The sequence below is a fragment of the Bos javanicus genome, chromosome 11, assembly GCF_032452875.1.
Source record: "Bos javanicus breed banteng chromosome 11, ARS-OSU_banteng_1.0, whole genome shotgun sequence".
Lineage (NCBI taxonomy): Eukaryota > Metazoa > Chordata > Mammalia > Artiodactyla > Bovidae > Bos > Bos javanicus.
In genome coordinates, this window is record NC_083878.1 from 103,601,519 (window position 1) to 103,612,241 (window position 10,723).

At 58.0% G+C, this 10,723-nt stretch overlaps 1 protein-coding gene across 6 annotated transcripts in view; it reads right to left on the minus strand.

Moving 5' to 3' along the window:
• Positions 1–7,692, minus strand: part of SNAPC4 (small nuclear RNA activating complex polypeptide 4) — a 25,095-nt gene extending 17,403 nt beyond the window's left edge. For all 6 annotated transcript variants that reach the window (XM_061434057.1, XM_061434060.1, XM_061434059.1 and 3 more), the window contains exons 1-10: positions 7,600–7,692; positions 6,442–6,582; positions 5,452–5,504; positions 4,203–4,370; positions 3,956–4,081; positions 3,519–3,597; positions 3,141–3,222; positions 2,352–2,456; positions 2,199–2,271; positions 1,819–1,983 (exon numbers count right to left, since the gene is read on the minus strand). In XM_061434057.1, coding sequence (XP_061290041.1) covers positions 1,819–1,983; positions 2,199–2,271; positions 2,352–2,456; positions 3,141–3,222; positions 3,519–3,597; positions 3,956–4,081; positions 4,203–4,370; positions 5,452–5,504; positions 6,442–6,571 — 981 coding nt within the window. In that variant the 5' untranslated portion in view covers positions 6,572–6,582; positions 7,600–7,692. The remainder of the gene's footprint in view (positions 1–1,818; positions 1,984–2,198; positions 2,272–2,351; positions 2,457–3,140; positions 3,223–3,518; positions 3,598–3,955; positions 4,082–4,202; positions 4,371–5,451; positions 5,505–6,441; positions 6,583–7,599) is intronic.
• Positions 7,693–10,723: the final 3,031 nt, after the last annotated feature.

The window sequence follows — 10,723 nt, forward strand, 5'->3', positions numbered from 1 at the left end:
CTCATAACAGGGGAGGCTGTGTCCATGTGGAGGCAAAGGGTGTGTGAGTAAGCCCTGTGCCTTCCTCTCAGGCTTTGCTGTGAACCTAAAACAGCTTTAAAAAAAAAAAAAAAAACCAGCCTTGGGCATCCCCTGGTGGTCCGGTGGTTAAGACGCCGCGCTTCCACTGGAGGGAGCGTGGGTTCGATCCCTAGCCAGGGAACTAAGATCCCACAAGCCTCACAGTGCAGCCAAGACAAAACAAAAACACAGTCTTAAAAATACTGGGCTTCCCTGGTGGCTCCGTGATAAAGAATCCGCCTGTCAATGCAGGAGACATGGGTTCGGTCCCTGATCCGGGGAGATCCCACATGCCTTGGAGCAATGAAGCCCGTGTGCCACACCACTGATGCCCGTGTGCCCTAGAGCCCGTCTCTGCAAGAGAAGCCGCTGCAACGAGAAGCCCGCGCACTGCACCTCGAGAAAGCCCACACGCAGTGACGAAGACCCAACACAGCCAGTATCAAATGAATAATAAAAGAGACAGACTGAGGAAGTAGAGACAAGGGAAGAACTCTCTGGTGGTCCAGTCATTAGGACTCAGGGCATAAAATGACTTTTTAGAGCATCATTTACCAAGTAAGTAAAAGAGTGCGTACTAAGTTGCACAGCATCTAAATGCAATCGCAAGACAGAGACACAAGGCAGAAGGACTTGTCTGCACTGTTAGGCCAGGTTCCAGCCTAGTCGCATGAACACAACTATTTCAGAGCACAATTCACAGATGTAACAAACTCTACTTAACAGGCTTTCACAGACTCCTAGATTCAGGACAAAGGATGCACTTTGGTTTTTAAATGGCTTTGCTAAGTTTAGCTGAGTTTGCTGTAACCATGCACTTGGTCACAAAAGTGAGAAATTAAAAAGAGGAGATTTTAGGGACTTCCTTGGGGGTCTGGTGGTTAAGATTCCACACTTCCACTGCAGAGGACGCAGGTCTGACCCCTGGCTGGGGAGCTAAGATCCTGCATGCTACGTGAAGTGGCCAAAAAAATAAATAAAACGAGAATAAATTTTAAAACTGCCATAAAATTCAAACTGAAGAATAAAAGGCTTTCTAAGAAACCTCACTGTTTAAAAATGATACAACATACTTCTACATAATTTAAGATCCAAAGCAGCAATGAAAACCATAGTCACGCCAAAACCGATAAAAAAGAGACATTTTGTACCACGCTGTTCTCAGAAAACTGGACCTCAAACACCATCTTCATTAAAGACAGAGGTGAGTGAGAACTCAGTCCCTGCCTTAGGAGACGAGAAAGAACAAAACCCAAAGGAACCAGGTAAAGAGTCTTCCCAGACCACCAGAGCACGGTCCAGAGCAGGAGGTGAGGCTCGGGAAAGGGACCAAGCAGGCGGACACCAAGGCTGCTCAGGAGGGCATCCGTGGGAGGTGGTGTGGTCCAAGCAACCTCTGACCTCCTCCAGCTGCCCTCCCGAGTGGCCCGAGCCGACCCCTCCAGCCGCCCTCCTGAGTGGCCCGAGCCGACCCTCCAGCTGCCCTCCCGAGTGACCCGAGCAGACCCTCCAGCTGCCCTCCCGAGTGGCCCGAGCCGACCCTCCAGCTGCCCTCCCGAGTGGCCCGAGCAGACCCTCCAGCCGCCCTCCCGAGTGGCCCGAGCCAACCCCTCCAGCCGCCCTCCTGAGTGGCCCGAGCCGACCCTCCAGCCGCCCTCCCGAGTGGCCCGAGCAGACCCTCCAGCTGCCCTCCCGAGTGGCCCGAGCAGACCCTCTGGCGGCTGCAAGGGCGGGCCCTGGACGCAGCGTGACCCTCACCCCCAGCTCCTCGGCGATACTCTGCCAGTCCAGGTGGCCGTGCTTGGCTGCGACGGCCTTCAGCTGGGCCACCTCCTGTTCGCTCCACTCCTGCTTGTTAATGCTCGGGTGCTCGTGGTTCTGCCAGAACTTGCGGATCTCCTCCGTGCTGCGGCCTCCCTCAAACTGCAGACAGACAAACAGACCTGTCTGTGTGGGAGTGGGCCGCGGGGAGTGGGGTCTCTGTCCAGGCTGCCGGGAAGTGCCGGCGGGGAAGCCCCCAAAGCGATCCATGCTGCTGGACCTGCGTGTGACCAAAGGGAGTCCCAGCAGGCCTAGTGGCCACGCAGGTCGTGGCCTCAATGACCGGTGCTGACCCCACCCTGGCCACTGGGACTCACGTTGACGTTGGAGATCTTGTCCCAGTCGTGGCTGTCCAGCCTGTCGCCCAGCAAGGCCTCCTCCGGGAGCTGACTGCAGAGAGGGCGGGGGCACGGGGTCATGCCAGCCCTCAGCTCCCCACAGACCATGCCCGCCCCGGCAGGACCACTCACTTGATGTCCTGCACCTCCTTCTCCGCTTCCCTGGCCTGCTTCTCCAGGATCTGCTTCTCCAGCTCGCTTGTGGCCCTGCTCTGCTTCTGTTGCAAGTACTCCAGCCTGAAAGGCAGGGAAAGGCGCCTGTGGGACCGACGGCGATGCTGTGCCCGCGGCCAGCTGGCCTGGTGTTTCCACGGATCTGGGCAGGCACCCGCGGGGCTGGTCTCCTGCCAGCACGCCACGCGGCACGGCTGTGGGGAGCACAGGCTCCAAAGGCTGACCCTCCCCACCAAACACCCAGAGAGAAAGCCGCAGCCCTGTGTGCAGCTGTTGTGACGGGCACGCGGGCAGTGCACACGGCGGTGCTCACACAGGAGACACGACTGGCACCCGGCACGTCGTCCGATCTCCAAACGTGCTGACCCTCAGAGACAACCACCTCCAGGACAAGCCGAGCAGGACCCGAGGCGTGACCCCACTGCCCCAAAACAAGCCCGGACCCACTCGAGCCGGGAGGCGGCCCTAGGGACCGCTGGCCTGACCCCAGGTGCTGCAGCGTGGTCAGGAGATCCCACCCCGTCAGCACATGTGGGACGCCCGTCTTGCCAACAGTTCTCTTTCTCAGCGCAGCCCAATCCAGGCCGACGGCTCACGGAGGACGGGCTGGCCCTCACACCCGCCCCCAAGGGAGAGGCCAGGGGCTGTGCTGCTCCTGCTGCCTCAGAGGACGCGCGCAAGGCCTCTGGCCACGGAGCCGCCAGCCCGCCCGGGCCTCGCCCCAGGGCAGGGAGCCTCCGCACTCACTTGAGCAACTTGGGCTGGAGCAGCCGCTGCAGGCGGTCGCTCACCACCGACTTCCTGAGCAGGACCTTTTCCCAGGTCTTCCCTGCAGAGAGATGAGGATGCGGACGGGGTAACTCAGGGTCACACCCTGTCAGCAACGACCCCCCAGCCCACCCTGTCCAGCCCGTGGCAAGGAAGTGACCGTGCGGGAGGCCGCCCGGGACTCGCCCCCAGCACACACCCCGGAGCAGGGATGAGGTGGGAGAGCACAGAGCGAGCCCGGGGAGGCCCGGTCTCTCCCTCACAAACCAACCCCGTGACCCCACTCAGTGGGGAAGGGCAGGCCCTCAGGTGGGCCAGGCCAGCGGTCAGGGCGGACTCCTGGGGCGGGGCTCGTACACTTGGTCACCAGGAGCTCCGTGAAAGCCTTGATGCCCTGGGCAGCCTTCTCCCGCGTGTCCTCGTTGGCAGGAGGCCCCTGTCGGAGAATGGCAGGCGGATCACTCTGTGGGCAGAGCCAAGCATGCTCTCCGCCGGGACTCAGGACCCTGGCCCCCAGTGTGCGTGGACGCCCGGCCCTAGAGCACGGCCTGGGGAGCGGCTCTGGACACCACCTGCAGCAGGGCCAGGGGGCTGCCCCCGCGGGGAGGACTCAGCGCCGCCTGTCCGTGGGCCGAAGCCACCTGCTCCCTCCCAAGGACACAGGCCTGCCGCTCCCTCCTGGGGCTGGCAGGGCTTCAGTTCAGCAAGGCCGGGGAACACGCTCCTGAGAATTTGAGGAAGTCCCGATGCCCACGGCAGGTCGCGGGGACGCGAGCAGCGCGCGGGCCACTCACCACTCCCGTGACCCTGTCCCTGAAGTAGGGCTTCATGAAGTGTCCGAGGTACAGGTTTGGGGGCGGGTTCCTGTCGTCCTTCACCTTGGGGCCCTTGACGCCCACAAGGTCGCCCATGACTTCCTCCTGCAGCAGACACACAGGGCCGCTGGTGGGTCGGCCAGCAGCGGCTCCCCTGGAGGACAGGACCCAGGGCCCGGTGCCCCGGGGCCGGGCAGCAGCGCCTCCCGGGCCAGGCCCGCCTGACCTGCTGCTCCCGGTTCTGGGCCAGCAGCAGGCTGACCTCTGCCAGCTTCTCCCGGACCACCTCTTGGTAGACCATGTTCAGCTGCAGGCAGGTCTCCGGGTCTTCAGGGAGCGCCTTCTCCTTGGGGTCGTCCTCGTCGTTGCTGGCTTCACCCCACCTCTCTTCCTCCTGGAGACAAGTGGGGAACTGCAGGTGAGGGAGACACGCGCACACGCAGGGCTGCAGGTGAGCTGCGGTCTGGCCGCTGGGCCGGTGACACGCCACCCTGACCGTGGACCACACAGCGCCCGGACACGTCTCCTAGTTTACAACGGTCCAATTTAGACGGGAGGTGGGAGGGAGGCTCATGTGTATGGCTGATATGTATGGCTGATACACGCTGATGTGTGATGGGAACCAACGCGATATTGTAAAACAATTACCTTTCAATTAAAAATGAATAAATTTAAACAAAGAAAGAAAATAATTAAAAAACAAAGCCGATTCATATGCCATCTCTAAGAATACACCTCAGGTGAGAGAATGAGGAAATGAGCAATTTTCACCGTCGACAGTAAAAACTCCCGAGAAACTCAGACTCGCTGTACAACAGGTTTGCTGGCAGACGCAGGGAGTGGGAACGTGGGCCCCACGGCGCCGGCAAGACTGAAACCAAGCTGAGCCAAACAGCCACCTCAAGGTGGCGCGTCTGAAGGCTGCGGAACTACAGTAAGTCCGTATCAGGGCACCACCCAGCTACTACAAAGAGGAAGCAAATCCATGTCTATCGACTTAGTGGAAAAACAAAAAGCAATTATAAAAATTTCCCAAACTAACAGAAAATCACAAGATACACAGATGGCAGGCACGGAGCGGCAGGCCCGAGCGCTCCCTCTGCTCCCAGCTGCTGCTCTCGGCTCCAGCGCGCGCGCACCGACCGGGGCTGCCACTGCCCCCGACGCATGGAGCGGTGACTACGGGGCAGGACCAGGCAGCACGCTCAGCCTCCCCCGAGTCATGTCTGGCTGAGGTCAGTGCGGCCGGCAGGAGCTAAGAGAAGGCGAGAGGAGTGAACGCCCAGCTGTGATGACGATTATCTCTAGGGACGTGTGTACTTCTGATGACACCCCTTCTCTCTTGACTGACAACATCCGTGAGACTTTAATAATGCAGAAGAGCCAAGGTGAGTTCCAAGCACCCCCTCCCCAGACCCACTGGAAGGGTGGTGTGTCCACTTTAGCGAGCACGGCCACCTCAGGCCGCAGGTTACCGAGAGCAGTGGGCCAGCAGCGTCCGAGTCCAAGTCCTCGTCGGGCAGCGAATCTGCAGGAATGCAAGCACACGGTGTCGGTGCCCAGCGCTGGACGCAGCAGCTGGTGATGCACCCCACAGGTGCTGAAACCAACCGGCCAGTGCAGCCACAGACTGGGGGGCGGCGGGGGGCGGGGCGCTGAAGCGAGGAGGTCCACAGGGGACAAGAGGCCTGGGGTGGGATGCACGCTGCGTGGACCTCCCCCACCCCCCGCCTATGCCCGGGGGGCTGAGCACAGCCCTCTGTGTGCAGTGGGCACTGGGCTGAGGGTAGGATGAGCCAGAAAGACAAGATGTCAGCCTAACGTGGGGCTTCCCCAGGCATGGAGCAAACAGGAACTGTAGGGACAGCCAGGGCAGGCTTCACGCGAGACAGCTCTGTCCTTGGGGAACTGGAGCTGGTCAGAGCGGGGAGGGGGGCCACGCACAGAGGCCCAGGATCAGGTGAGAGAAGGCCCATGTAGCTGGGAACCGTGACAGGCTCAGCCTTAGGGCCGCCCCTGAGCCTGAGGGATGGGAGGCTGGGCCCTGGATGGCTCGGTCTGTGCAGGCAGACCTCAGGCCAGAGCTGCCGGGAGGGGTGCTCGGGGCCCAGGGGAGCACATGGGGTGGGCAGAAGGGGAGCCCTGGCAGCGGGGGCCTCCGACAGAGGGCAGCTGCCTGAGCACCAGGAAGAGATCCAAGGGGTCTCAGCGGTGGCAGACTGTTCAAGCCGGGGGGCTGAGGCCAGCAGCCTTCCGATCCTGAGAAGGAGAGCAGGGCCCCCCTCCCAGGACAGCCTGCGGCCCCAAGAGGCAGGGTGCTCATGCATGCCCGCAGGGCCAGGGGCTGATGAGAGAGCATGGTGATGCTGGCCAGCGGACTAAAGACCCAGCGGTGTGACGCACTGTGGCTGACCGTGGTCCAAGGGCAGACACGGCCGCTCTGACCAAGGAGTGTGGGTGCTGACCTGCATCTGAATCCGAGTTGAGACTGGACTCTGAGACGTCCATGCTGACGCTCGAGCAGCAGGGATCCAAGATCCTCTCCAGCTGCTGGATCTCCCTGGAGATCCTCTCTCTCTCAGCATCCACATCCATGACAGCCCCGCCTGCAACACATCCTGAGATGTCAGAAACCCAGAGCACGCGGGAACCCCACCTGCCCCTCAGACGCTCGGCCCTGCGGGGGACGGCAGAAGCCTGACCAGAGCAGGCACCGGGCTCCGAGAAGCCCAGGCGTGACGACGGTATCTCTGGGGAGCCTTGGGCCTACCTGGCACCCCCAGGGCCCTGTGAGCTCCTGCTCTTTGCCTTGTCAGCCACGCTGAGGCTGCAGCCAGCACCGGGGCAGGGGTTGCGGGAGGGCAGTGATGGATAGCAACACCGCCCAGCTGCCCGGTCTGTCTTCCCACCACAAAACCCAATGCATCAAAAGCAAAGTGTGGTGGCAAAGTCACTAGAGGACAAGGACGAGGTCCATAACCCCGAGGTGCATCCGCTCGCCCCCCAGCACAGAGCTGGACACAGAGGGCATCGGGCACCAAATAAAATACACACCCACCGGGGGGCAGGGTCCACAGCCTTGGGTGGAAGCCCCCTCCGGGAGGGCAGGGCCTGCTGAAGCCCCAGCACAACACCTGGCTTTCGGGACTGAGCCTGAACAAGCCTCTGAGAAAGGAACAGGTACCTCTTTTCCTTTGGAAACAACAGTCTGGGACGTCTAATAAACAAGTGGGAGAATAAACCGGCGGCAGCGGGAACGCCAGGGAAACACAGGCTCAGACTTAGGGGCCAAAACACCCAGGAGAAGCCCCTTCCCACCCGTGGCCGCCCCGCAACGCCCCCCCGGTGCAGGCGATCGGGGGCCTCCAGAGCGGCAAACAGGGCCGCCGCCGCCACCCGGAACGCCCCCAGCTCGCAGGCAGCGGGAACGAGGCTTCCAGGACGGGCGGCGTAGTCCGGCCGCCCGACCCGCGCGCCCCCGACGGGGCCCGGGCGATAACAAGGCCCTGCGCGTACCCCGCTCCCCAGCCGGCCGGCATGCCGCCTCTCGCCGCTCCTCCCCCGCCGCCCCCGGGCTCTCCCGGGTCGCTCCTCCTCCCGGCCCTCCCCTGCCCGCTCCTCACCTGCACTGGGACCCGGCCCCTCAGCCTCCACGCACACGCTTCCTTACGTCGCCGCGGGCCGGAAGTCCCGCCTCCAAGGCCGCGACGGAAACGCAAGGCACGTTGGGATCGGGCTCTCGGGACGGGCCGGTGGTGCCCCCGCGCGGCCAGCATTGGAACTGCCCGCGTCCGCCGGCACTCGGCTGGGGTCCCGGGTGCCTTGGTCACGCTCCCGGGGGTGGGACCTCTTGCAGCCGCCCCCGAGCTTGTCTGTGCTGTTTCTCCGTGAGTTGTCTCCAGGGTTTTGGTAGAGGAACCGAGGAGAAAACCCGCCGAGTGCTCAGGACTGTCCTGGCCATGGCCACGTCAGTTCAGTTCAGTTCAGTCTCTCGGTCATGTTCGACTCTTTTCGATCACATGAATCGCAGCACGCCAGGCCTCCCTGTCCATCACCAGCTCCCGAGTTTACCCAAACTCATGTCCATCGAGTCGGTGATGCCATCCAGCCATCTCATCCTCTGTCGTTCCCTTCTCCTCCTGACCCCAATCCCTCCCAGCATCAGGGTGTTTTCCAATGAGTCAACTCTTCGCATGAGGTGGCCAAAGGACTGGAGTTTTAGCCTCAGCATCAGTCCTTCCAAAGAACACCCAGGACTGATCTCCTTTAGGATGGATTGGTTGGATCTCCTTGCAGTCCAAGGGACTCTGAAGAGTCTTCTCCAACACCACAGTTCAAAAGCATCAATTCTTCGGAGCTCAGCTTTCTTCACAGTCCAACTCTCATATCCATACATGACCACTGGAAAAACCATAGCCTTGACTAGAGGGACCTTTTTGGCAAAGTAATGTCTCTGCTTTTTAATATGCTGTCTAGGTTGCTCATAACTTTCCTTCCAAGGAATAAGCGTCTTTTAATTTAATGGCTGCAGTCACCATCTGCAGTCATTTTGGAGCCCCCTAAAATTAGTCTGACTGCTGGGAGCCGGTGAGGCATTCCACTCGTGACAAAGGTCATGAGGAAGGAGGCTTAGCATACGCAAAGGCGGGATCGAGCCTCAGGAGTCCGCCCGGATATTCTCGAGCATCTACCCCCAAAAGAACCAGAGTCTGCCTACTTTATTGCTTTGTGCTCTCACCTCTGACTTTACTGGGGGCTGTCCCCTACCACCATCTCGCTCTCTCTGTCAAAGAGTTAACTTACAGCTCCAATTAATAAAGTTCCTGGGCAATTAGGAGTGTTTAAATCCAAACCCCTCAGATGGCTCTCTAACTCGCCTGACAAGTTTACCGGGACTCCTACAGCTATGCATACGATTGTTTACAGTCTCCCAGCCTCGAGAGGCACGGGAAGCTTAAGATATTCAAATAGCTTAGAACCTCTCAGAGAGTTAGAAACTGTCAGAATAAACTAGTAAAGGATTTCATTGATGAGCCAATGCTTGTTGCCAAGTTTTCACATCCCCTGAATTGTATCCTTGAATGTGTATTAATTAATAGTGGGTATGTAGAAAAAATAAGTAGTGGCCTTGGTGTTAGTAACTTTAGACCCTTAAGGTAATAAATTCTTTCCTTTGTTGTAAACCCATTACACATCCGCCCTATAGGAATGCAATTTTATCTTTGGAAGATGGCGCTAAACCTTAAAATAATTACTCTTAGAGAAGATAAGTCTTTGTTGACAAGTCCTTGTCAAGAGTCATAAAATGTTAGTAGGCCTTCTGGCCACAAGATGATGTAAATCACCTAAACCATTTGTATATGATAAATTTGCAGGAAAGAAACCCTGGTTTTTGATAAGAATCAAAGACTGCTGACTTTGCATCCCCTATTATCCTCTATGTGTAACTTAGGGTATAAAAGCCCCTGTTAAAAATAAAGCTACGGGCCTTGCTCACCAATGCTTGGTCTCCCCATGTCATTCTTCCCTTTAACTTCCAGCTGAGTCTCCATCTGGAGCGCGGAACCCACCACGCTTACTAATTATGCCTGGGCTTCTAAGACCCACTCGAGAAGGTGTCTAGGGTGAGGCACCTTCCGCTATTCGAGAGGGCGCCTGCGGCCTACGTAAGTGGTGCAAACTTCTTGTCTTGAAGTTTTATTGGTCTCCCGCGTAAACCAAGCTACTCAGCCTCTTTTCTCCACTGAATTTTCCTACTGAGCTATCCTCATTCTATTATTCTTTATATCTCTAATTAGCATATAAATAGTCGCCTAGGCCGTCTCTCCTTCGAATACCCTGGATCAGCTGGGGCTGGACCTTGGCATCTGACAGTTTCCACTGTTTCCCCATCTATTTGCCATGAAGTGATGGGACCAGATGCCATGATCTTAGTTTGCTGAATGTTGAGCTTTAAGCCAACTTTTTCACTCTCCTCTTTCACTTTCATCAAGAGGCTTTTTAGTTTCTCTTCCCTTTCTGCCATAAGGGTGGTGTCATCTGCATAGCTGAAGTTACTGATATTTCTCCCAGCAATCTTGATTCTAGCTTGTGCTTCTTCTAGCCCAGTGTTTCTCATGAGGTACTCTGCATATACGTTAAATAAGCAGGGTGACAATATACAGCCTTGACGTACTGCTTTTCCTATTTGGAACCAGTCTGTTGTTCCATGTCCAGTTCTAACTGTTGCTTCCTGACCTGCATATAGGTTTCTCAAGAGGCAGGTCAGGTGGTCTGGTATTCCCATCTCTTTCAGAGTTTTCCAAAGTTTATTGTGATCCACACAGTCAAAGGCTTTGGCATAGTCAATAAAGCAGAAATAGATGTTTTTCTGGAACTCTCTTGCTTTTTCCATGATCCAGAGGATGTTGGCAATTTGATCTCTGGTTCCTCTGCCTTTTCTAAAACCAGCTTGAAGATCAGGTAGTTCACGGTTCACGTACTGCTGAAGCCTGGCTTGGAGAATTTTGAGCATTACTTTGCTACTGTGTCAGATGAGTGCAGTTGTGTGGTAGTCTGAGCATCCTTTGGCCTTGCCTTTCTTTGGGATTTGCCTCCCCGTGGCCAGAGTCCCGGGATGGGTGGGCGCCCACGCCCTTCTGGTACGCCAGCGATGGGGCTGCAGAGCTGCCAGTCCATCCCTTGCTCGCCCAGCACCCACATGATAGCCCAGGTCTGGACCCCCACGGAGTTCAGATCCACAGGCAG